This window comes from Triturus cristatus, chromosome 7 (genome assembly GCF_964204655.1).
Source record: "Triturus cristatus chromosome 7, aTriCri1.1, whole genome shotgun sequence".
Taxonomy (NCBI): Eukaryota; Metazoa; Chordata; class Amphibia; order Caudata; family Salamandridae; genus Triturus; species Triturus cristatus.
In genome coordinates this window covers 762005908-762032916 of record NC_140590.1, presented here as the reverse complement: position 1 = coordinate 762032916, position 27009 = coordinate 762005908, and the positions used below count along the sequence as shown (strand labels likewise).

The window sequence follows — 27009 nt, the reverse complement described above, 5'->3', positions numbered from 1 at the left end:
GGTAGGGACTGCTTAGTAGACCATGAGACAGGGGATATCCATGCTAGTGCAGGATCTTCCTTATATGGCCACTTAGTCAATAAAGGCACAACTGGACAAGGTTAGCCTTATCTCCTTTCGTTTGGGGGGGGGGGGTCATGTAGGAAGGTGGAATCTGACTACATGGTTACCCCACTTTTTTACTGGTGTTTTGCTGGTTTTCGACTTAGTCTGACTAGGATCCTGCTAATCAGGACCCCAGTCTATCTGCTTTATCCCTAAATTGGTTGTTCGTGTACTTTAGGTACACTCCAGATTGGATTCTGGGGTACCCTTATAAGTCCCCAGTATATGGTATACTATATACCCAGGGCATATGTACCCCAGAGGCCTCTCACTGGCTGCAGCATGTATTATGCCACCCCTGGGAGACCATTCAAAATGACACAACAGGTCTGCTACAGCAGCCTGTGTAAGATGGTGCATGCACCCCTTACTTAGATATAGGTTCACTATATCTATCCTATATCACTGCACATATAAACCTATCAGTCACCCCTATGGCAGGCCTTATCAATCCTGAAGGCAGGGTGCTGGTTTTTATGTGAGAGGGTGCACCTGCATGAGCAGAGCCCCTCTCCAGCCTTCGGAACCACTATTCCGGGGTTGTTTGTGATGCAGCCAACCATATACTCTTAAGTGCATAATAACCTCGCGGTAAATGCTAACTTTAAAACGGCTGCATGGAAACATGTCGTGTTTGATGTCAAACACCTTGGAATCATACCTCCACACCAGTAACTGGTGTGGGAGGTATGATTCCACCCTCCTAAAGGGAGAATTATTACAACACCGGTACACCCGGTACCAGCTTAACAGAACCTGGCATCACAAAATGGATGCTGCCTGCCATAGACACGAGTCTGCCCTCCTGCTGCTGGACAAAACTCCGGCAGGGGAGGCTGGACAATAGATATCCTGTCACAGGAAGTAGTGACCACCTCCCAGACAGGCTTTAGTGTACTGGGGCTGGGTGGGTGCACTCTGAGAGTGACTTGATGTCTGCACTGGGGGCACATTTGGTGTCCCTGTGCATAGTCCAGCTCAAACGGGTTGCAGGAGCCATTCGCTCCTGCTCTGGTGCGAAACTGGACAAAGGACATGGGTGTAACCACCCCTCTGTCCTGACCCTCCCATAGGTGGGTCCCCAGAGTTTGTCCCACCACCTCTTTGGGTATAAAGTAGGAACCCCCTGACTACAGGACTTTGGATTTACCTGGCCTAAACTCTGCTACAGAAACCAAGTACTTCGACTATCTACAGTACGCTGGATGACTGAAGAATCTCCCTTGGAGTAAAGGAGTTACTCCCCTGCAAGGAAGGCACCTGAAATGCATTGGACTGGTTTGCATCTACGTAGCTCCTGAAGGACTCCAAAGATTTCTGCAACACAGGAGGTGGTTTCCCATGGTCTCTGAGGTTGGTCTGTGCTCTCAGCAATTCTGAGACCCGCATCCCTCGTGGGGACTGTGCAACCCGAACCCCAGGGCACCGTGTACATTTGCAGCAGAATATGCTTTTTGGAGATCCCTGAGGCTGTGCTTTAGGCTACTTGTAGTCCAGACCCTGAGCAGTATTTCTACTGAAGGTTTCCGGCCTACACAAAACGAGTGTTCCGTGGGCTGGTATTTGGTGATTCAGCTCGAGGTCCCTTCACGATCCCTGGTCCGTCGACCTGTGGGTCCCTGAGAAGGGAACTGTAACTTTAAGTGGGCTTTCCTGGTTTCTCCAGATGTGCCCTGACTCTCCATTGCTTGGGGAGTCCCCAGGACCTTGCTGGTCCTCACTGAAGCATGTTTTCTCTGACCGCGTGGGTGGCAGTTGCCAAGGCTTGTTGGTGTTCAATCCGGACACTGACCTCCCAGCACTCGACATCCTTCGTGGGACAGCTCACTTGCGGACTTTGATTGTCGACGACATCTCCTGGTCCCCGTGGCTGCAGAGTCAAGCGTCACCTCTTCTTACCTGAAACACCCGACATCGGTGGGCATTCGTCTATCGTGCCCTTGGTCACTGTTAAGGGACCCAGACTCTGTCCCCTCTGCTTTCAGGTTCTTCTCAGCTCTGATTCAGGCTTGGATCACACCGGACACTTCTCATCTTCCCGGTAGCAGCACTTCTTCGCATCACGCCATTGAAATCAAAGCGCGTTTCCGACACCACTTGACTCCTATGCACCCGGCTCTCCTGGGATAGGTAACATGAGTACCTCAGTACTCTCAAGGGTGCTGGCCTTAGAACCTTCTATGTTCCAAAGGGTTTGCTTGAAGTCCTCTCCTAAGTGTCCTTAAACTTTTAAAATTCCAACCGCGACTTTCCCATAGAGTTGTACGGAGCTCGCCGCTGTGTTCTCACACTGCACACGTCCTCAGTGGGTCCCCTGTGTCACTACCTTGGGTGGTTCCTTCGGGTCCCAGCTATTCTACGTGCTCTAGGCACTGTGTCTAGTCAAGTCACGGTTGTTATACCACTTTCTTCGTATATGGTTTGGTCTCCCCCTGGAGCCCACTGTGTATTGTGCTATTTACTCTCATAAAGAGGTTAGTAGACAGTGTTTAGTAATAAATACATATATTTTATGTATACCTTGTGTGGTTCTCCTTTCATTTGGTCATTCAGGAGGTTATAAAAAAGGGTAAACCAAGCTGCATTACATTCCTTCGAGACTTAGCCTGAAAGCTGCTCTCTAGCTACCACTAGAATAGCTTTAAATAAAGGTTGTCTTTAACCTAATCATCAATAAGGATCGTTTGGAATGGTGCAAGGTGCCCACTGTAAGTAGTGGACAGCATATACCAGGACAACTGCTCACACCTGCTGCGAGTCATCCAGCTGGCTACCTTTTCCATGCAGGGAGACACTAGGGGGCTGCTTGGGATGGTGGGCGGACTTTAATCCACCCGCCATCCTCGCGGTGCTGGGACCGGCCGCCATACGTGCGGCGGTCCCGCATCACTAATTAGGATTCGGCCGCCACTCTGGTGGTCGCATTCCGCATTTCCAACATTGCGGCGAGTGCTGCTGTAACAATGGTGAAAAGGCATGTTGTGCATTCCCGTGCACAATGTGCCAGACACCGTGTGGTACCTGCCACATTGTGCATGGCAATGTAGGGGTGTACCATAGGTACCCCCCAAGTGCAGCCCCACACTCCCGGGGGCCCACAACGGGCCCCCAAAGTGAATCCTCACCAGGCTTACCATAGCGGCATCTCCGCCATGTAAAGGCCTTGATTCACACCCATCCTAACATGGATGGCGGTGCCTGCTACGCACCACCACCATATTGAGGCCCAATTCAACCCGGCTGGCAATCAGAACAATTGCCGACCGGTGGAAAAGTGCCACGATAGCCCGCGTCATAATAATATGGCGGGGGGGGGGTAAATCAGGTTGAGATGGCGGGCGGATCGCCACCCCCGGCGCGGCTGTGGCGATTCACCCGCCATCATAATCACCCCCTAGGTTGTGTTTATAGTTGGGCCCTCTTTTACTGAGACTACCAGTTAGGTGTCATCTGTGTATGTTAAGATTGACAACCCAAATTTCTTGACAATTTTGGCCAGAGGTTGCATGTACAGGTTGGACAGTGTGGGGCTGAGGTTGGAACCCTGTGGCACCCCACACGTGACTTTGAAGTTGTCCGAAAAGTGTCCGCATTCTGTGGTTTGGAAGGATCTGTCCTTCAGAAATGACACAATCTACCTTAACGCGTGGCCTTGGATCCCTGCTTTCTCTAACCTGCGAGTGAGTGTCTCGTGATCCACCGTGCCGAATGCTGCGTTGAGGTCGAGCAGCAGGATGGCGGCAGCACCCCCTTGATCAAGGATTCTCTTCAGGTTTTCTGTGACAAGCAGCAGGGACGACTCGGTGCTGTGTGCTGGTCTGAAGCCCATTTGGGTCTGGTGAAGAATATCATTCTCCTCTAAGTATTGGGACAGTGTTTGGTTGACATGTTTTTCAGCCATCTTTGCTAAGATGGGTAGGAGTGATATGGGGCTGAAAATCCTAGATCTTTTGGGTCTAAGTGTGGCTTTTTGAGCAAAGGACGAACTATGGCGTGTTTCCAGGATTTCTGCACTATTCCTTGTCTGAGGGAAAGGTTAAGTAACTCAGTGGCTGTAGTCGGGATGGTATCTCCCCCTGTAGCAGGATGTGGGGGGGAATGGGATCTAATGGGGACCCTGACTTGATGCCTTGTAAGATCTTGGTCATAATGTCTATGTTCATTTCTGGAAAAGCCTTTAGTATGGGTCTCGCTGTAAGCTCTGCAGCTGACTTATTGCCTTGAGGGTCTGAGCTGTACTCATTCTCTGTCATGGAATTATAAATGTTTTTGATCTTGTTTTTGAAAAAGGCTGCCAGTTCGTTACATCTCTCCCTAGCGGAGGATTTTGGGGAGGCATCAGGTTCTACTGATGTGAGGGATTTCACCACATTAAAAAGTTTTCTGGAAGAGTTAGTTTCTGTTTTTATTTTTTCTTGGACGTATCTGGCTTGAGCTATCTAGATCTCATTATGGTAGTGTCTGATCTCTTTTTTGTATTGTCTTTTTAAGGTGAAATAATATGATTTCCTCCGGGTTCTTTCGTGTTTTTTTACAGGCTCTTTTTAAAGAGGCCAGGTGGCTGTTAAACCAGGTTGGTTTCCTTTTTTAGCTGGTTTGTTCCTATTCGCACTTTTTTGCCACAGTGCTCGCCTCTACCGATTTCATAAGCCATTCGTCCCAGATTGAATCTGCACCCTCTACCTCCCCAGATATTTCAGGTGTATCTTTTTTTAAGGATTCAAAAAAAGTCCAGTTCCTACCCAGTTTGGACTCAGTGTGTCCTGATTTCAGAGGGTGCGTGTTGTTCATTGATGAGGGAATGTAGAAATTTTCTGACCAGGGCACTGGCGTGGGGAGGCTGTTATTAATTTAGGGTCATTGGTCAATATTACGTCTAAAATATGTCCTTTTTCATGTGTAGCTGCTTGCACCTTTTGGCTCAGCTGCATGGCGTCCATATCTTGGATAAATCTAACGGTGGCAGGGTCGTTCTTTTTATCTAGGTGGATGTTAAAATCGCCTAGAATAGTTGCATTTTTAGAGATGATGCTCTCTGCAATGAAGTAAGGAAGATTTCCCAGGAAGGTGTTGCAGGGCCCTGGTGGTCAATAAATGAGTATCCCTGAGAAGGTTTGGGTGGGTGATAGCCGAATGCCGAACAACATAGTGTTGCAGTTTGGGTGGGGTTTCAGTGTGATAGTGCAACTGTGTGTTTCTTTGTATACAATAGCTATACCTCCTCCAGTTTTTCCCACTCTGTCCTGTCTATTTATATTGTGTCCTGATGGCGGGGCCCTTAGAAGGTCTGGCGTAGACCATTCTTTGAGCCATGTCTCAGTTATGAATAAACCATCCAGTTGTTCTTCCTCAATTAAGCATCTTATCTAGATGTTATGTGCTGGGATGGATCTACAATTTATTAATCCCATTTTCCAACTAGCCTTTTCCTTTGTGTCCGTCGTCGGCACCTCTGAGTGGTCATTTACCTCCCTTATTGACCATTTACAGTGGGCACATATGGCCTTGTTTATACATGCCAACACTCCCGATTCAGGCGTGAGACTACCGATTTGAAGGCTAGTCTCCCGCCTCCCGATTCCTGCAAGCAAAAACCCGATTCCTCGGGGTTCAGCTGACAGGGCTTGGTAATGTGTAACGTGCTAATTCTTCCAGCAATAGTCAGACTGGCGATGCAGGGGCTCTAGAACGGGTGAAAAACCAACAAAGCCCCATTAACAACCGAATGGTCTTTTAACACCTGTGAAGTACTGGGGGGGGGGGGAGCTGTGTGTGTGCCCAGAAGCTGTTTCAGCCCGGGCTGACGGGGGAGGGAGGGGGGTGTATGCACTGACCGCAACCTGCCAGGCCAGTGCACAACTCTTGCATCCCCCTCTTTCTCTGCCTGCCATTGCGCTCCATGATTCTGAAAGGTGATAAAAAAAAAAACACGTGAATTTGCTTTCAAATGTCCGATCCTGCAGCAGCACACTTCCAAAGTCCATACATGACAGAAACCCGATTGAAGGCCCCATTCTCCCGATTTTTTTTTAAAAAAAATTTTAAATCTCCCACTTTGCTCTTCTGAAATGTTGGCATGTATGCTTGTTGCCTATTAGGTTTTGCGGTGTGATTGAGTGCCTACATAGTGGGCTGGGAGCTGGTCTCCGCTCTATCGGGTCTAGTGCAGTATACGTTATTGCTCCCTGGGCATCTGGCTTGTGACGGGCAGGGTTCGTGGCCCCTCGGCCCCGGCCGGATGCGGACGGGCGCAGACAGTGTTGCCTTAGGCCTTTGGCACGCCAGCGGCGTGTCCGCACCTGCATCAGAATAAGTAGGCAGCCTGTCCCCACAACTAGAGCGCTACCTGTTCCTCGTCTCCCGCCCGAAATGCCAGACCGCAAGTGGGGACGTGGAACGTGCTCTTCACCCTCGTGCAAACGGCACATCAGCCGCGGCCGACCGGAGTGGGAAGCATGCGAGTCCTGAGTAATGAAGTAGGTAGGTGTTTGCAAAAGTCCTGTTAAGATGTCCATTTAAAAGTGCCAATAAAATCAATTAAAAACTATTTAAGAATCACCTTCGCTACGACTACGGTGTTGAGACGCTGGCAGACTCTGCTCCTGTCCGTCACTCTTGTTACTGACTCATGACTGTCAGCGTGGCTGGCGCTGGCCGTTTCCGGGAAGCTGAAAGGTGCAGACTGGCTTGCCTTCGGTGCGCCCGCTGCGCAGTCGCGCCAGGGTGCTTCTTATATAGACCGTTCTGTCTTAAGACAGAACAATTAGACTGCTCCCTTTGCAGCCAAAATGGCAGCCGTCAAGCCGCCCAAAAAAGGTTTGGTCATACATACTATTGATTTTTAAAACACGGTATGCTGCTGCCATCACTCTGTATTCTGAGCACACAGCAGGAACTGTATTTCAACGTCAACAGATGAGGGCACAATTGTGGCCCCTCCAGGCCGCAAGATAAGTCCAGAACCAACTCATAGTCTTTCACTATGAATGGGACTAGAGCAAGGCTAGTTTGTAGGCCTCTGCACACACTCTAACTTACTGTGATGCCAGGGCCACAAAATCAGGCATCAGGATGCCAGATACATCCAGTCTACATACTATGCAGGGGGCATTGCCATTCCAACAATATTGCTTTGGAAAATTCTAGCAATATGTTTCTCAACCTGTGTTCTCAAATTCTAAGTTATTCCATGCATATGACTATATGTGCCCTAGAGCTTCATAAAATTCTTAAACCTGGGTGAAGAATTTAAAAAAGTACAGAATAATTGTGAGGAAATGTGTTAGATATTTTTTGGCTGATTAAAGTATTTTTCAGAATGGGGGATGCAGCATTAGGCAGTTTAAAATTCATTCCTTTACTTCCTGGCTGCCCTCCTTCCCGGCGGTCACCCATTTTGGGCAGTCCAAAAAATAAACACAAACATAATAAATCAGTGAATAAATAAGTAAAGCTGTAGTGATATCTTTGATGATATTGTTTGGGGGTTGCAGTGAGTGGTTTAGATTATAATAGAGATACATTGAGAGAGGTGTGTAGAAGAATTAGTGCTTGAAGATCTGTGCATACTATGAGCCTGACAGAGATGCGTTATGACAGAAATTCATCAGTTTATTGCTAATATTTAATAAATGACATTCAACCATATCTGCTTCTTTTGCAGGGCGTCGCCCTCTTTTCATTCACTTAGGACACAAAATGCTTCCATAGATTCGAGTACAGTCACCCTCTGTGCAAACCTGTATCACCACCAAAATAAGGTTTATTCCCAATCCACTGTTATGGAATAACCTTCGTAAATATCTCATCTCACCCGCATCGGAGAGTCAAGTCACCTTGTTGACACGTGTATGTTGACATATGGAAAACAATTAGATTTTCATTAGGTAGATATAGTTCTACGACCCGGATTTACTTCAGTAGTTATTTACACCGAAACCTGGTGTTGCCCTACAAAGGACAATTAGTTTGCACTGCCCAGCTAGGCGATGCCAAGACGGCCTGTCAGGTGGCACCCCTGAGCTGTGACAGGTTTAAAAGAAACAGGGGTGTCCAGTGCCCCTCTATCAGGACTCCATCATTTGACCACTGGCTTCGGCTCTGGGAGCGCCGAGGTAGCGCGCAGACAGTAGGACTAGGGGTGGGGGGTGGCCGCCAGGGCAGCTTGTGCCAGTTGAGTGTTTGGGCGGGAGCTTCCCTGGCAGTGGCACCGGCCCTATCTCTCGCCTGCAGACAAGCAAAGCGCGGGCGGGCGGGGCACAGCTTAGTGTGTACATTGCGACCCCCCAGCCCTACGCAGCCTATGAGGGGCAGGGTGAGGATCAGACACGTCTGTATCACTAGGGGCAAAACCGCCCTCAGAAACAGAAGCATCGCAGAGAGGACGGGCCTGTGCTACTAAATGCAAACTTCGCCTCGGACAAGAGCATCGCAGACCGAGGGCAGGCCGTTGTAACTGGTGCAAACCGACGCCACTGACGCAGGAGCATCAATCACTAAGTGCAAACTTCGCCCCAGACGAGAGCTTGCAAGACACAGGACAGGCCCGCGCCACGGGGTCCTTTCATCGCTAAAGGCAGGAGCGCAACAGGCAGGAGGCACTGGGCCGATTCAGACGCAGCAGCATCGCAGGCCGAGGGAGGCCTGGACTCCGACTACTGGGACCGTAGAAGGTGGAAGTAAACATGGAGCTCTGTTTACTCTTGTTTGTGCTTCTAGGTGAGTGCTCCCCCTTTAAAGACCTCATCTTCAGCTATAGATATTCATCTTATTCTCTATTTCCATCCCATACCCACCTATTTCTCTTTTTATACATTCTCTTCCTGCTGCGCCAGTCTTTACCTGGATGTCTCTGCCTCCCACCCCTCTCCCCCTCCCCCTCTCACCTTTCACTGCTCTTCCTACCTTGGAGACGCCTAGACACCTATTGCTGTATAATTCGGGGCAGTGGAGTGACCTCTGGGTCTGCACTGCAGAATCCTCCCCGGGGCTACACTGCACAGCCATACAAAGAGTGCAATGCCAAGGCTCAAAGTTCTTCCACTTGCATCCGACGCTATGAGACCCGCCTTTAGGCGCTGGCGTGCCATAGCAGCCAGAGTGAGTACAGGGCAGGCAGAAAGGGTTAGCAGGACTCTGACTTTCACCTGCTGATATTGCTCGCCCTCGCTATCCGGAGTGAGGCATTTACCCAGGAGAGTTACTTGGTTTACCATTTGGATGTGCTGGCATTGTGGCCTTGGGACACAACTGTTAAAGGACAGTGTCCACTCAGAATACTGTCCAGAACACATGGCTGCTCCAAGCCCTCATGAAAAGAAACACCTGGCACTGATGCTAGCCCCTTGGTGAGGGACAATGGGAGGTGCAGGGAAAAGTACAAGGCTAAAGAAGGCTTAATGTCGCCTATTGCCTCTAATGTTCTAGTGAAAATGACCAACAGGCATTGGCAAAGCCATTTGGTCTCACCTCTCACGTTTAAAAGATGATTACTGATCTATCGACTATGCCAATGATTACTGGCCGAGAGAGAGAGAGAGAGACCGAAAAAGAGAGAGAGAGAGAGAAAGGGGGAGGGGATCTGAAGGTAACATAAGATGAGGTAGAGAGCACAAAAGCCATCTTTTCATGGCATGCTAAAAGAAAAATGAAAAAGTCGGTCCCTCCTGTCATCAGAGAAATGACAAAACTTACCCAGTCAAAAGAAGGACAAACATGCTATGTTCCAGGGGAAGACACAAACACGAAAATAGGGAGGAAAGCCATTAAATCAAGAGTAGGGAATTGAGATGGACAAGAAAACCACTCAACCATGAGCAAGGGGCTGACACAAAACCTACTCAGTGTATTGTATTGTTCACAGTAGGACTTTGACCACCCACAGCTCAAGCTGTCTGTAGGCGACGACACCTGTTATGTTTATGTTATGTTTATGAAGTTTATAAAGTTGGCTTTCACCAGCCGGTTTAATGGCACTGAGGAGGGAACAAGAAGAAAAATACAGGTGGGTAGAGAATGAGTTGTAGGCTTGTCTGAATAGCCAGGTTTTTAATGCTTTCCTGAACTCTAAATAACAGGGCGCAGATCTTATTTCCATGGGGAAAGAGTTCCATGGGTTGGGAGCAATGACCAAAAATCTAACCTAAAAATGGATGCTTGAATATTCCCTTGAGTCAATCGCTGTGTCAGCTACTATTCAGCGGGGGTAAAGAAGCTAAACGAGCTGACCACTATAGGAGTTTTAATGGAAGATCCTGGCTGCTGATCAAAAACCGCTCTTCCGGTAGTTGTTTTAAGATGGTTGAAATCACTCCTCATTGTATGCTTCTGATCCAGCGCAAGACCGGGAAATGGGGAACAACATATACCGATATCCTCCCTGCGTCGCAGACCCATCGTCACGCACACTCATTCATACATGTATTCATTGGCGGGGCCCATAACACCAACTCACACCCGTCAACATTCACGAGTCTTACGCACACAGGAGGGATGAGTAATTCAAGTGCTGGACATGTGGAGGAAAATACCTTATAACCTATAGGGAGAGAAGGTGCTTTTTACAAAATATACATTAACCTTTGTCGCCTATAGATCCCTATTCTCAAACATCAAGGCACTCCACCCACTTGGACGACGGACCAATTAGTTAGATTGGTTGATGGTGATTTAGAACCAGCTAAACACATTTAAGAATCAGAATCCTTACTTTCTAAATGAAACCACAAAACTCATATTTCTATGTTAATCAATTTTGTTTATCTATATTTTGATATGCATTTATCTCGTCAATATTTTAGAATTTTAGATCGATTTGAATAAGTTGCAGAACATCATATTTACCTAATTTAGCTATCTCTGCATAACCAAATTTTGACGTAAATTGTCCGAATAAAGCAGGCCAAGACTGGAAGTCCAAAGTTCTCTGCTCAGCAGCACGCTACAGTCCCAGATTTCAAAGGACCAGAAATCGTGCAAGCATCTATTATAGCCCGTAGATTTGGAAAGAGTTCGCAGTCATCAAACGATCAGGCAGCATCTGGACCATCAAGGAAAGGGTCACAAACTTTACCCACACCTCTCCTTCACACTTGCCTAGCTTCCGTGCGTAGCTCATATTTCTTCTAACCCACCCCTCATTTTTATAATAAAAGCCAGGTTAACATGATACAATTTTTAGGCATAGAACGTTGGTGATTGGCTGGTTGGGATCGTCCGATTCTTATTCCCAGATTTTCAGTACAGTTTGAGGGGTGATGTCATTTGTCTGCCAAAGTGTCGGCTTGTTCCAGTTTACTGTAAGGTTGATTGTTTCCCTTTCTGAGGCGAATATCCAATTTGCCATCCTTGACCAGGGACACGATGAGCAAAGGTCGCCAAGAGGTCTAGGATACATGTTTGTGCGTACGCAATTGATTCCGCGCCTCACGAGACAGTGGCCACTTCTGCACGCGGTGACAGTGGCCATCTTGGATTAGGCCAAGATGTTAACTTAAGCGAAACAAAGACAAAAAAATAATTAATACATAGAAATGATGATTCTAATGTTAACCGCTTGCTAATCCCTTTATGTGCTTGTATTTATCTAGCGTATAGCGACATTTAAAGCAATTATATTCACCTTTATCGATCCTCCTCGAGGGTGCAACATCCCAAAGCACATATATCATGCAGTATTCAATTACCACATATACTATTGTTAATATGCATACGGATTTTAGTTATAAAAGTTATTTAGCCATGCAAATAGCAAATCCCATGTGTAGTTTACATTTTAATAATGTTGATTTAGTATAAACGCAATACTCGTTTAATAATATTAGAATTAATAGATTATATGATTAGTATTGTCATGCAAGCATAGAGGAGGTATACAAAATTTTGCACTACCTGCTCCATCACTTCTATTATCGGATTGATGCATACGAAAGTCCTTTCCATCAACTAGTATCTTTATGAATATTCATGGTGGCAATGTGTTATTATTTACATATGGATGAACTTTTTATTATTATGATCTGGTTGAATGGTTGACCTTTTCACTGGTGAATTGTTTATATGTTTTAAAACTGAACTATTTATTTTTGAAAATAACTACGTGTTTTGATGGTGTTGGCCAAGTTGGTCTATTTGCAGCTGAAAATTGGTTAGACGAAAAAGATGCCATATCACTTCGATAGGCTGCACTCCCTGATGATGGGGACAGACAGACATTGGTGTTTTGTGCTAAAGGTCCCAGCCGGGAGGTCCACTGGTGGAGCAGTCAGGTATATAAGAACCTTTCTTGTGGCCTCCTGGTGACATTCAATAGGGTTTACAGAACTGTCCCATCATAGAAGATGAAGGCACTTGGCTTGAGGAATGGTCCCCTGGCACACATTCACTTACAGTAAAAGTCAAATCTCCCCTTGGGAAATACCAAACCACATGTATATACTGCATTCACTCCCAAATCAGCATTCAGAAGCTAGTATGGCATGCACTCTAATGATTTAAACCTAAGTTCCACTGAAGCATAAAGAGACACAAGGCTCAACTTATGTATTCTCAAGTGGCTTTTCAATTTCAAGCCAAAGGCCCATATAAAATGTCCATTGGTAGTATTGCAATAGAAAACCTTTGTACCATTTCCTAAAATTAAAACAGTTAAAAACAGTTAAATCTAAAAACATTATTTGGTAGATACATGTTTATCACTATACTACGCAAATAAATGTATACAATAAAGTTCAAACAAAATCGTAAACAAACACAGGGAGAATAGAAAACAAACAAAACTAGTGGTCTATTCAGTGTAACTGATGTGTTATGAAAATTCATTCACTTATTCCAGTGAGGTAACTGAACACACCTACTCCTGGATAACAGAGGTCAAAGCTTCAGAAGAAGCCAAGAACTTAAGGGCTTAATGGAGGTCGGCATGTTGGCATCAGTATGATTCTGTTGTTGTAGTTACTTTATTCGATATATTACAAAAATATCATAAAAGTTTGGTACAATAAATATAAAAACAGTTTTAAAAACCCACTACAACTATATGCTTTGAACCTTATACAATTAAAAGCAGTAAAAAATGGCAATAAATATGCATATACAGTGTAAACAAAGACCCCCATTTGTCAGTACCTTTGGCAATGGTATTCTTTATGGGCAACAGGGATAAGTTTATATCTTAAAATTGTTGCACCTTAAGGAGCTTGCGTCTAATCCTCCAGGCCCAGCCCAGGTATTTAGCAGTCCCACAGATGACACTAGGGACTGATGTGTCATAGATCAAGATACGCAATGCCACCCTGGCAGACCTGGTCCCCATATTTTTACAAACCGGTGTCAACCATCTCGCTCTTGGTTGCCGGTATGCTTTGCATGCAAACAGAAAGTGACCAGTAGACTCCAAGGGCGAGGCACAACCGGGACAGCCTTTCGGACTTACGGGTGCCGTGCTCCATCTAGATTGAAACTCGAAGAGTGGGAGTGTACCATATCTCAGTATGATTCAGTCTGAGTGGCACTCCTATGGAGGCAAGGGGATTCAGGCTCAGGTTCTGGAAATGTCTGCTTTCTGTAGGGGATTGGGTATTAAGGATCAGACACTGATCGGGCCGCAGACTGACCTGGATGTCTATTCCGGTGCTTGTCTATAGACCGTGAATACTTCTGAAACAAAAGTATTGGTTTTGGGGAGGACAGTAGTGAAAGACAGTTGGTATCTCAGTTGGTCACATAATACATTTACTTTGGCGATGTAACTGCCAGGTCACTGAGTTGGAATTTTGATGTAAAAGTGTTGTGTAGCTGAAGAAAACAAAGGAGCTGTACCTCAAATATGTTTTAATTCAGTCTCTGTCAAGTGTTGATGCTCCGTCAAACAGTTAAACGTTGCTAGGTGGTCTATTGATTGTGGTGTTCGGTGGACTAATGACTCCTACGCCTTTGAACGGTACAATGAAGAAAGGGGCATTGGGTCTTGTAGTGCCTTGCAAGTTAGCAATGATGGAACCTTTTTGGCTTCTGATGTACTTCGTAGAGCTGTGACGTAAGTATTAGAGCAATGAGAGCTGGTTCAGAATGTTGAGTTCGCAGTTACTCACAAACAAATAAAGACATGTAATACTAAGCTCCGTGTGTGGTGTAGTCATTGGTGGGTACCCAGGCTGGGGAGGATGCTACAATTGGTGACAAGATAGTGGATGAGTAACCCAAAGATCGACAGTGCTCTCCCACAGAGCTTGCCATGGTCTAAGCAAACTGCTTCTGCGTGCCACATGTGCTGTCGTCGAAGTACAGAATCGCCGCTTAATGCATGTAGAGTCAAAGCGCAGCTCCAGCTGCTGTGAAGCAGTTGAAAATAACAAAAGCACTACAGAGAATCTACACGTTGTTGGCCGATAACCTGCAAGGTACCGTGCTGACACGTAAGATAAAGTCATACATTATATGGAGTATTAACGTTGAAGGTGGATACAGTCAGGTGTTCAAAAAGCAGTTATTGATAATAGAAAATTGCAAAATAATGCTGGGAACAGAAGCGTTGCACAGTGGAGATAAAACAGGTGTCAGGAAGTGCAAATTGATGTCTAGAGAAGAAGAAATAATTGACTTACCAAACCCGTCAAAGAGAGTAATTGTACCACTGCACTTGGTGAAGTGGCTCAAGGAGATGTTTCCAAGATTGTGCTTACTGAGCCATCCATACCCAAAGTGGCTAATCACAAAAACTGCTGAGTGGGGCTCAGAACAACATCACAGGTGTTTGAACAATAAAGAGCCGAGGCAGACTTTCGGAATAGTGACATTTTTCAGATGGCAGCTAAAAAAGAAGCCACTATTCCAGTCAAAGATGACCCAGAGGCCAGCACGTCGCAAGGGCTCAAGCATAGTTTGCACAATTAAGCCTGCAGCGATCATCAAGCAGTGTCAGAAAGAAAGCTACTTCCTGCCTCAGTCAGTTCCACAGTGGTCTACAACGCTGCTGCAGTCCTGAAACCACCACCACCTTTCAATACCGCCAGAAAGCAAAATATTGGCAATAAAAGGATTGTTTGGATAGAGACATTTGAAGATTTCATTGATGCACTTGAAGAGACTGATAAAAAGATTATCAAATACCTAAAAAATCTTGTTGGTGATGGTGTAAAAGAAGTCATAAAGATAATGCAGCGAACTGACAAACCAGTCACATACTGTCAGATTAAAGAAGCTTTGAATCTCAGGTTTATTCCAATGGCCAGTGTTGATTATGAAAGATCTATTTTCAGTCAAGATTGACAGAAAGTTGGTGAAACCATTGATGAATATATGGAGTGACTCGACACATTAATCAAACACTGTACGTTTAATGAATTTATTGATCACAAAGTTATACGTCTTAGGGGCATATATACAAGGACTTATCTCTGATTTCTCTCCACCTTAATGCAACAAAAGTGGAGATAAATTTAACACTCCATTCACAAGCAGGTGCAAACCGCAGACATTGCCAGTATTCCTGTGATAACTGCCCCAAAATCTAACACCACGGCGGACACCACCAACTAACTCTAATGAGATGCAGAGTAGGGGTACCCGTGCAAAAACACACAAAAAAACAACAACACCACTTTCACAACGAACTGCCAGAACTGCGAAGCAAACCAAAAAGGGGCGATAAGCCGCGGTGGCCTCAGGTATTTAACACCTGCATCAAGCAGGTGTAAAGACAAATGCCTACCTGCAGTAGGCAAAGGAGCCCTGAACACAGCCATACCCGAAGAACAAACGACGCCATTGAGCTACTCATCATGCAGCTCGGAGCCCCAACAGGGCCACAACACCCACCGCCACCACCCCCTGGACCGCCACCACCCCCAGGACCCAGACCCGCCCCCCCCCCCGGACTACCACAGAGGCAATGTAGAGTAAGACAGTGGACCTACCGAAAACGCACCACTCTCACGGACCTACCGAAAACGCACCACTCTCACAGACCTAACGCCCGCGGAAGTCCCACTACAGGCTCAAAAGAGCAGCCATCCTCCGCATCATGACCCACATCGCCCACAGGCTGACGGTCCCAACACAGCGGAGGACCAACATCCCACCTCAGACAAAGCTGCTGGCTGTGCTGCACTTGTTGGCCTCTGGGACATTCCAACCAACAACTGCCAGAGTCGGAGGAGTCTCACAGCCAGCCCTATCAAAGTTCATCACACCTGTCCTGGATGCCATCCTCAGCTTCATACCTCAGTGCCTTCACTTCCCCAACACTGAGCAGGAACAGCTGGAGACAAAGCAAGGCTTCTACGCCATAGCCGGATTCCCGGCCGTGTTGGGGGCAATTGACTGCACACATGTCCCACTTGTGCCCCCTGTGGATACGGCACACCACTACCGCAACAGAAAGCATTAGCATTCCATCAATGTGCAGGCAATAGTGGACCACCAGGGACTCCCCTCCGAGACCCGAACACACCCGCCCAGAGGCAGTACAATGCGGGCCACATACGCACCAGGGGCATCGTTAAACGCACATTTGGCATGTCAAAGTCATGTTTCAGGTGCCTGGACGGCACAGGTGGGAAGCTATTGTACAGCCCGGACGTCGTGTGCAAGTTGATCGTTGCATGTTGTGTGTTGCACAACATCTGTGTTCGCACTAGGGCCCCATGGATCCCAATACCAGAGGTACCGAACCATGATGATGGTGATGGGGCAGGTGGGCCACTTCCCACTGCAGCTGCGGCAGGAATGGCCTGTGGGAACTACATCATTGACACCTACTTCTCATGCGCACGTCAAAATCATGGGTCTGTAGTAGATGTCCAATTGCACTGCATGTGTGAATAAAACATATTTGCAGGTTACAGGTTGGAATTGTGCATTGTCATGTTACATATCCCTGGGGTTACAGATGTAATTTGCCTGGTTGTGCACATTTGCCGATCCAGTTGTGTCTTGTGTTCAGTTGTGGTGGGGTTGTTGTTTGTACCGGGATGTTGCCAATGTGAGGAGCACTTCTGCTTATGTGCGTATGCTGCACGGTGGGTGTGTCGCTCCTGCGGCTCAGATTTGTCTGCCACTGGTCTCTTTCATGCGGTGTGCCTGTCGGCTCTGTCCTTCCATGGTGCTTGGATGTTGTGGTGTGCATGTTGTCCTCTGCAGTTGGCCAGGGTGTATCCGTGGTACTCCGCTGTTGCTGTATTTTGTTCAGTGGCATTTTCCGTATGCTGTTCTTGTGCTTGTTCACGCATTGTGCGTGAGTATTGCTGCCCTCACGCTGCTTATCCCTGCTTTCCTCATCGCGTAAGGGCTCATCACAGGTTTTCTGGTGTTGTGGTTTGTGTTTTTATCCCAGTCGGGGTGGTTGTATCGCGGACATTGTCCGCGATATCTGGTGGCTATTGCATGCTACTGCCTATTTGTGAATTCCACGTTGACACAGGGTTATTTTCCCGCGCTAGGCCGCGCTATTGAAAATTGCGTTACGGTACTACCACACGTTCTTGTGAATATGGCCCTTAGAGTTATTGATGGATGCTCGTCAGATTCATTCAGAAGACAAATGCTGAGAGAAGCTTTCAGTCTGGAGCAAGTGTTAATGGTTGCCAGAGCTGAAGAACTTGCTGATAGACAAGCCACTGACATGGAGGCTAGAGGTATCCAGAATGAATCAGTCATGAGTGTGAAAAGTAAACCAAAGCAAAAGGCTGAAGGACACAAAGTGATGTCAACACTTAAAAAGAAGTTGTGTTTTAGATGTGGATTTTTGTTTCCACATGAAGGCAAATGTCCAGCTATTGGAAAGATGTCTAAAGGCTGTGGGAAGGAGAACCATTTTGTGAAGATCTTAAAAGCAAAGGAAAAAGCGATTGCGTCACAGCACGAAGACAAAATTGTCACCAGAATGTTCCAGAAGCAACGTTCGACGTACACCCATGAGGCCAAGCGGCAACATCAGTTAAGACAAATCAATACTGAATGAGGTTGATTGTCATATAAATCATTGTGGAATAGTTCTGCTGTATCTGTATCAAGTGAAAGTGAAGAAGATGGTTGCACCATGTCCAAATTTACATCAGAAAAGCATGAGTATGTTGGATTGGCAGTATGTGAAGAAAATAGTCAGTCAAGGAAAAATCGACTTGCCATAGCATCAAATTCATTCAAACATTGTCTGAAGAATACCCTGAAAATAAATGGTTGTTTGATACCTTTTATTATGGACACTAGTGCATCAATAAACATTATGCCTGCGGATAAATAAGATGAATTGTCTCCATTACCGCAACTTACACCATCAAAAATCAAGGTGTATACATGGGCTGCATTAACGCCCTTAAAAACGTCAAGGTTCATTTGCAGTGACAGTGAAACACAAGAAAACGAAGGTGCAAGCACCCATACATTTGCTTCAAGATCCAGTGTCTAGTGCCTTCCTACTCAGTTTCAACACAGCTGCTGATATGGGGCAGATTTCCGTGAACTTCAACAAGAATGCTCACTACGAAATAGTAAGTCAAGTTCCTTAGTTGTTTCATGGTTTGGCAAAGCTTAAAACTATGAAAGTAAAATTGAATATTAATGAGAACGTCTGTTCTGTTGCTCAAAGATATAGGCAAATTGCTTTTCATTTACTAGACATTGTTGAAAAAGAACTTGAGTCATTACTTAAGCATGATATCATTGAGCGTTCTACTGGTCCAGGTTCTCCCATAGTGGTAGTGCCCAAAAAAGCACAGTGAAGGAGCTGTACGCATATGCGTAGACATGCGACAGGCAAACAAGTCAATTGAACAAGAACGATATCCAGGTCCACACATTGCTGACATGATAATGCAATTAAATGACGCAAATATCTTCTCTCACCTTGATTTGAATAAAGGTTATCATCAGTTGGAACTCAAAGAAAACTGCAGGTACATTACAACGTTTTCTACATATTTGAATGCAGACAAGTGTGAGTTTCATGAAACAAAGCTAAAATTGTTTGGCTATATTTTTTCAATGGGGGTATGACACCCGGTCCTGCCGACGGTTCTAAAATTGTTATGAAGAAGTTGCAAGGGATGAGCGACACTGATCGTGGATTTGTGAACAAATGCCTTACATAAGTGATTTATCATGTTTTTATTATGATTTCTTGTGCAATATCTTACTGCATAAGTGTATACCATCAGATGATTCCAAGCCCCAACGGTTGATGCCTTTACTACTGAATATGCTATTCAAATCTATTTTGTTTTAAAAATGACAACCGATCCTGCTAAAGTACAAGCGATGTCAAGTCCTGATCCCCCATAAAATCTTTCTATGGTGCATTCATTTCTTGGCATGGCCAGTTACTTTTCCAGATACATATGAGACTTTGCCACTGTAAGTGCTCTATTAAGAGACTTGGTGTAAAAGAATGTTTCATTTTGTTGGTCACATGAATGTGAGAAAATCAAACAAGCATTAAGAATGCTACTGAAATGGCATATTTCAATCCGAATCTTCATACAAAGGTTGTTGTCGATGCTAGCCCAGTTGGGTTAGGCGCAATCCTTACATAGCACCAGACACCCGAATGCTCCAAGGCATATTGTGGCATATGCAAGTAGGAGTTTGTACCAAACAGAGTGTCCTTATTCACAACCTGAAAAAGAAAGCTTAGCCATGGTATGGGCTTGTGAACATTTCCAGGTATTCCTGTACAGAAGGCCTTTTATGCTGGTAACTGATTATCAAGCTTTACTGACTATATTTGGCAATGCAAAGGCCAAGATGTCTCCTTGTATTGAACGATAGGGACTACAATTGCAGGAGTACAATTATAACATTGTGCATCATCCAGGGAAGGGTCACAACCCTGTTGACTACTTTTCCAGAGTGACCTATACAGGGTCACAGTACTCCATCCAAGACGGCTGAAGCCTTTTTCAATTTCATTGTAAAATCAAACACACCAGCTGCATTTTGCTTGCTCAGATTATCCCTACCATGAGCCATGATAGTGACATGCTAAAGTTGAAAGATATAATTACACATCAGTCATGGAACCAACACCCTCGACCTATCAACAGTGATGGTGAATATTAAAAATACAAAAATGTCAAAGATGAACTGTCCATACCTCAGGAAGGAGTTATACTGCGAGAGTCAAAATCCTGATTCCGGAGAGTCTGCGACACAAAATGATTGAAGTGGCCCATGAAGGACATCGTAGAATCGTTGCCACAAAATGTCTGGTTTCTGTAGCTTGATGAGCAGGTTGAAAAGGAATTAAAGGACTGTCATCTATGCAAATGCCTTTCTACAAAAGTTACGCAACACACCTTAAACATGTCAGAACTCCCGAAGCATGCATAGAAGAGGGTAGCCATTGACTTTTTCGGTCCACTTGACAATGGACATCACCCGATGGTGATTGTGGATGAGCATTCACAATTTTCACAATTTTCATTAATTGAAGATCTCTCATCTACCACTCAAGACCTAGTCATTGAGAGACTAGATAGTATCTTTGTGCCATGGGGTTTTCCAGCCATATTGAAATCTGGCAATGGCCTGCTTTTTAACAGTCGAGAGTTCGAATATTTCTTATAGCATCACCAGAGCACCTTTCTGTGGCCGCAGGCCAACGGACTTGTTGAGCACTTTATGAGTACGCTAAAGAAAGGTTTGCAACACACTACTCTTGAGAAGCTCAATTTAAAAACTGTGTTAAACTCTACCTTAATAACTTTTCATTAAACACCTTACTCGACCACAGGTGAAAGTCCTGCAACATTGATGTTCGGGAAAGCACTGACAACCAAGATACCTCAGTGGATCTATCAGAGAGAGAAAAATCACGAGAAGGACTTGGTTCATAAACAAAAGATGAAAGCGAATGCTGACAAAAAAGGACATGCGAAGAACATCGTCTTTAAGAAAGGAGGTCAAGTGCTCGCCCAGCAGATGCGTAAAAGAAAAGCTGATGCTTCATTTGATGCAGAACCTTTTCAAGTGGTGTCTACCAAGGGACACATGGTGACTGCCTAGCGCCCTGGGAAGGTTATTACCAGAGACTCTTCTCATTTGCGACATTTAACTCATCGTTCATCAGATCTACATGTTGAAAGAGAGAGACTAGTTCTGAAGCATTAGTGACTGCTGTTGCCTCCGCACCATCGACGCAGATCCTAGACATTGATGGAAACAGTTCCGAGTTTCCAAGACAAGATAGAGAGGTTGTGGCCTAACGGCTTGGGCAGTCGAGCTAAAATCTGGGAACCGGGTTCGAGTCTCGGCAATGAAGCTAAACATTATGTGATTCTGAGGAAATCACTTAATCTCCCCTTGCCTAACAAAAAAATGAATGTGTCCATGTGTAACGCAACGGGTGCTCATGTAAATCTCTCTGATACCTGATACCTTTGGGTCGGTTCGTGCTATAAAAAACTCCGGAATAAAAAAAAAAGATGAGGTTGAACAATTAAAGCGCCAAAAAGATTGATTCAAGAGAGCTAATTGTACATGTGTCTATGTTTTGTAAAAAATGTTTTACTTTTTTACTTAACAAAGGGGGAGATGTAGTGTGTTGCGTGCCCTTATGACTAAAAAATGGACTCTGTAGAGCTGTAACTTAATTGTTAGAGTGGAATGCAATGAAGGCTGGTTTAGAATGTTGAGTTCGAAGTTACATGCATGAATAAAAACATGTAATACTAAGTTCTGTGTGTGGCGTACTCATTGGCAGGTACCCAGGCTGGTGAGGACACCACAGGTCTGAGCTGAGGAGGGGTTACAGAGGGTCGTCGTGTGACCTCGGAATCGCCTTGGTTTATGTTCCGGTTGAGCATTTCTGGCTCAGGTCCCTGGGTCAGCGCATTAAACTTGGAGGAAGCTCAAATAATTTCAGAATTCCCCGCTAACAGGTGGTAGTAGCTGGTTAACTGGACTTCAGGGACTTTGTAAAGAGGTGTGCACTAATGGGAATTAAGAGGATCTTGTCAGGGAAGAACTGTGAAGCAGAGCTTATAACAGGATGTAATTCAGAAAGGGAGGGAAGGTAGCTTGCTGCCGACCGCTCATGTGCACAAGAGAAGAGATCACTGTCAAATGTGTTATGTATGAACTTGTGGTGGAAACTGAGGAATACATGATTGTTGATGAAAGTCTTTTCCGAGGATGGTTGAATGGCGGAATGGGCAACTCTGGGACCTGAAAATGCAAGTCAAAACTTAGGTAGGATACGCTAAGTACACATGGAATTGAGGAATTCAAAAGCTGCTCGCTCTGCATGATAATGCAAATCTGTAAGTACTGTGTCATGTCTTGTCTTCCCTTTCTAAACTAGACTATATTTTCAGTAAATAATCACATTTCTTTTCTATTTAATTAGTTGTAGATCGAACAAAGCAGGAAACAGTATCACCGCCCCCGACAGGTGAGATCCCACTACACAAATGCATGCATTCACCTGTTAGACGTGGTAACTTGGTGTCTTTTCCTCTCACAAGGGCTTGTGAGCTCTTTTGAAATCCATGTTTGTCTCTGCCTCTACCACCTAGAAACAGGGGATAAATTCTAAAAAAACAATTGGGAGGACTAACTAAGTTGGACAGTATGCAAGTGACATCACAGCGTTACACATTGCATGTGGAATCAGAGGAAGTGGCATCTGTAAAAGAATTACATTAAAAAAATGAGTATTTAAACGGCTATTCATGTAAATACTCACACAGTCTGATACAGATAATGTGGAGGAGTGCCTAGCTTGTTTTAACTCTACCATCAAAACCACCAACGACCATCTGGTCCCGCTGAAAAGATGCTCCAGCGTAGCCAGGCGTCATCAGACAGCTTGGTTCTCTCCCAATCTCCTAACAGAAAAGAGCAGTTGTAAAAAATTGGAACGATTTTGGCGTTTATCACATCACTCACAGGATAAAGAAAGATACAAACTAGCACTGGCCCAATACCATAAAAACATTAAATATGCTCGCAGAACCCATATAGCGGAAGAACTCGAACAGGCAGGGAATGGCCCTAAAACCCTCTATCAGATCCTAAAAACCTTCACCAACCCCAAGGCATGCGATAAAGAAGAAATACCCTACCAAGCTCTATGTGACAAACTTGCAATACATTTTACCCTAAAAATGTAATTGATCTACAATAAAATTACTGCAACTGAAAGCCCTCAGATCGTATCCACGGCTAACCACTACGCAGTTGCAGATAATGCACAGAGGCTAGATACATTCACGGCACTCAAGCCCGAAGATGTAGAGACAATACTTAGAACTAAAAAATCTGGTTCCCCGCTAGACATCATCCCTGCTAAGATCACCTCTTTGCTGGCCAAGTAACTTTCAGCTCCTATATGCTCAATTTTGAACTGCTCTATAGAAAAGGGCATCCTCCCCTCCGCATGGAAAGCAGCACAAATAATTCCGATCCTGAAAAATCTTAAAGCCCCTATGGAAGATTTATCCAATTAAAGACCCATTTCGCTATTACCTCTGCTGAGCAAGGTACTAGAAAAGCACATCAACACACATTTGTCTGATTTTGTTGAAGCCTGTGGCAAAATTCACATATCTGTTACTTCTGTACTCACCCACATAGTCCTTTATGGACACTTCTCAGGAACATGACTGTGTTGAACCTATCGACCTTAGGGTGGTCTTCCGCTAACCCTCCTGTTTTTTTGGATTAGTTTTTGTTGGCCTTAGGACTCTGTGCCCTTTTCCACTGCTAATCAGTGCTAAAGTGTTTGTGCTTACTCCTTAAAACATGGTAAAATTGACATACCCGATTGGCATATTTAATTTACTTATAAGTCCCTAGTAAATTGGTATACCATATACCCAGGGCTGGTAACTTAAATGCTACTAGTGAGCTTGCAGCACTTATTGTGGCACCCACTTAAGTAGCCCCTTAAAACATGTCCCAGGCCTACTAGTGAAGCTTGTGAGTAGTTTTAAATTGACAATTGGACCTGGCAAAATAAACCCCATGCCAGGCCAAATACTCACTTTGTAATTCATATAAGTCACCCTATGTCAAGCCCTCAACAGCCCTTACGGCAGGGTGCAGTGTATTTAAAATATTGGACATGTACTTTTAAGTTTTATATATCCTGGTAGTGAAAAATTCACAAATTCGTTTTTCACTACTGTGAGGCCTACTTCGCCCATAGAATAACATTGGGTTACCGTATTACATTTAATAAGTGATACCTTTTGTTTGGGAGCAGGTAGAAATGTCATGTATGGTGTCTAAGGAATTGTAATTTATAATCATTTGATGGTAAAGTCGGATTTTAAGTCACAAGACTGAAAATGCCACTTTTAAAAAATCTGTATTTTCTTGCCCTATTTGGTTCTTGCAGCCTGTTTCCTGTGTCATATGACTAGGTGTAGTTGGCCTTTGTGCATTCCTCCCAGACAGCCACACAATAGAGGGACTAGGTTTTAGCAGGATGGGCCATCTGAGCTGGATGAGGGAGTGGAGCTGGTCACAGCCCTGCTTGCACTTCAACGACTCTGCCTCAGCTCACACACAAATAACTTCGCACTAGCCTATTGTTACTGCAGACAGTCAGGAACCTGGGCAGGGAGGCAGGAAATATCAGACACTTCTGTGGGAGGGGGGGGGGGAAGTCCAGAAGTTTCTCCCGCTTCAAAGCTGGCACCAGGTATAAAATTAAGACCCTCAGACCCACTCTTCAGTTCACTTCTGGACCTGTGGAAGGACTTTCAGAGGACTGTCCTGCTGGCTATGGCCTGCTGTGTACTTTAGAGGGCATTCCTGCTGCACCAAGAGGACTACCCTGTTTCTTGAAGCCTGCCCTGTGCTCTCAGGGGACTGCCCTGCTGCTCCAGACCAGCTTGCCTGCTTGAACCCAAGTCTTCCAGACTATCTCCAAGGGATAGTTGGCTGGCCTCCGGATCAGAGCCTCAGGGACGGAAAAGGCTCCAACCATCTTGAACCGACACCTGGACCCATCCTAATCATGTCCTGACCCTCAAAGTGGCACCATCTAGTCCCGGGTCCTTGGAAGTGGTGCTAGATGTGTCCAGAAAGCCCAAATCTAAAATCTGGGGCTTAGAAGATGTTGTGCCAAAAAGTGCTTTGAGAACCAAGAGCAGACAGGGACCTTCTTGCTTGTCGATCCACCAAAGCCTGACTTTGTAGCAGCTCCTGCTACGTTCTTCTTGATAGCAGCAAATCCTGTGTAGTGGTTCCTTGCCGAAGGTATATTCGGCCTCGTCAAGCCATCGTCTTCTATAGCCCGCAGCTCCACCCCACTGGACATTTTCAACTTCCATAAAAGAGACTAAGTCTGAACTTAGAAATCTTTACCGTTACTTTGTCCAGCAGCTCCTCCTCCACGGACACCATGGCTGCCTTTCCCTTCTCAGACATTTTTCTTCAAAACTTCTTCTAAGTCCGAGGGTAGACTGAGCCCAATCCACTTTGTGGATCGGAACCGCCTTCATCATAGTCAGTCTTAACTTTTGACCTTGCCCTGTCTTGCGCGATTAAATGTCTGTGGTTGACAGTTTGATCTTTTAAGTGCTATTTTTTACTTGAAACTATAAAAATCCATAACTCCGTTTCTACTTATTGAATTGTTTTGTTTTGGTGTCATTTTATTTTTTTTAAATTGTACTCTATTTTTCCAAATTGGTGTGGGATTTTTCTTGTTCTAAGTTTATTATTGTTTAAGTACCGCATGAATACTTACTTTTGGGCCAGGCTACTAGAGGGTTGAGAACAGGTTAATTTAGTGACTTTTTGCAGTTCACCCTGACAAGGATTGTGTCTGTTGTTTTTTATACAGTGCAACTTAACCTGAAGATATCAGGCATCAGAGCGCTTTACATGAGCACCAGTTTTGTTACAGATGGACAATTTCATTTTTGTTAGGCACGGAAGATTAAGTGATTTGCCCAGAACCACAGGATGTTGAGCCTCGAACCCGGTTCCCCAGCTTCGAGGGTGACGGCTCTAGCCGTAAGGCTACATCCTCGCCCAAAGAAGTTTTAGTAGTGTTCCAACTCCCCCCCCAACCAACAACCACATTTCTCACAGCCTGTTTGTCAGTTTCAGAAGGATGACCTCCTGTTCCCTAACGCCACTCAGCTTCTAGACCAACAAAAGGAAAACATGGTCGTGGTGGGCTTTATGGATCTGAAAATATTATGTCTTGCAGTTAAAACCTGCAGTAATATCATTGCCTACTTCCCTCTAAACATTCATATTAAGAGAAGTGAATTCTGTCTTTACAATGTGTCTTCGAAAAGTGACCTACAGGTAGTGGTTTGCTAGGCCCATTAGAATGAACATATTGCTGACTATAAAAACTCCAGCTTCATATTCTAGAAAGGCATTTCTTAGGCTTCAGAGATGCTCACACAGGATAGCATACCTCTCTTCTGATTTGGTGAGTCTCGAAGCAGGGCTGTAGTTGTATTTTTAATTTTAACTGTTCCTGTCTGCTTCTTTCTACAGCCCCTCCAGCCTACGTTTCCTCTATTACACTAAAAAAGACATACTGCACGCACTCATTCATCCAACCTCTCACACTTTACACATTCCTGTGGCCCTCCCCTAGGGTCCCTACCATAATATTCTCCCCCATACACTCACTCATTCTCCCCTAACAGTCCAAGTAATGGAAGTCCTAGAGGGGAAAGATCAGAGGAGGTCTCTAGCCCATGTCCTTCCACACATCACCAATAAACTCCAAATCCGAGGCCATGTCCTCGGACCAGGACATTGAGGCTCTCTCATTAAAGCACCTCCTGCGTCTTGTGCTCTGTCTCTGCTTGGACTGTCTGCAGTCACTCACGGCTGTTACTAACAATAAGTAGACTAATCCACGAAGTTTCCTACTTAACCTCCCTGCTAGCCAGCAGATTGAAATGTTATTTTGTTTCTTTTTCTTTCATA

The 27009-nt window shown here is 45.1% G+C and overlaps 1 protein-coding gene across 15 annotated transcripts in view; it reads left to right on the top strand.

The window, feature by feature from the left end:
- The first annotated feature begins 8402 nt into the window (after window positions 1-8402).
- The window catches only part of LOC146810485 (uncharacterized), a 144127-nt gene continuing 125520 nt past the window's right edge, over window positions 8403-27009 (top strand). For 7 of the 15 annotated variants that reach the window (XM_085617496.1, XM_085617497.1, XM_085617493.1 and 4 more), the window contains exons 1-2: window positions 8654-8823; window positions 22448-22492. In XM_085617496.1, the coding sequence (XP_085473622.1) occupies window positions 8790-8823; window positions 22448-22492 (79 nt within the window). In that variant the 5' untranslated portion in view covers window positions 8654-8789. Of the gene's footprint in view, window positions 8824-22447; window positions 22493-27009 lie in introns of all 15 variants that reach the window. The other 8 variants (XM_085617488.1, XM_085617485.1, XM_085617499.1 and 5 more) reach the window with 6 other exon arrangements.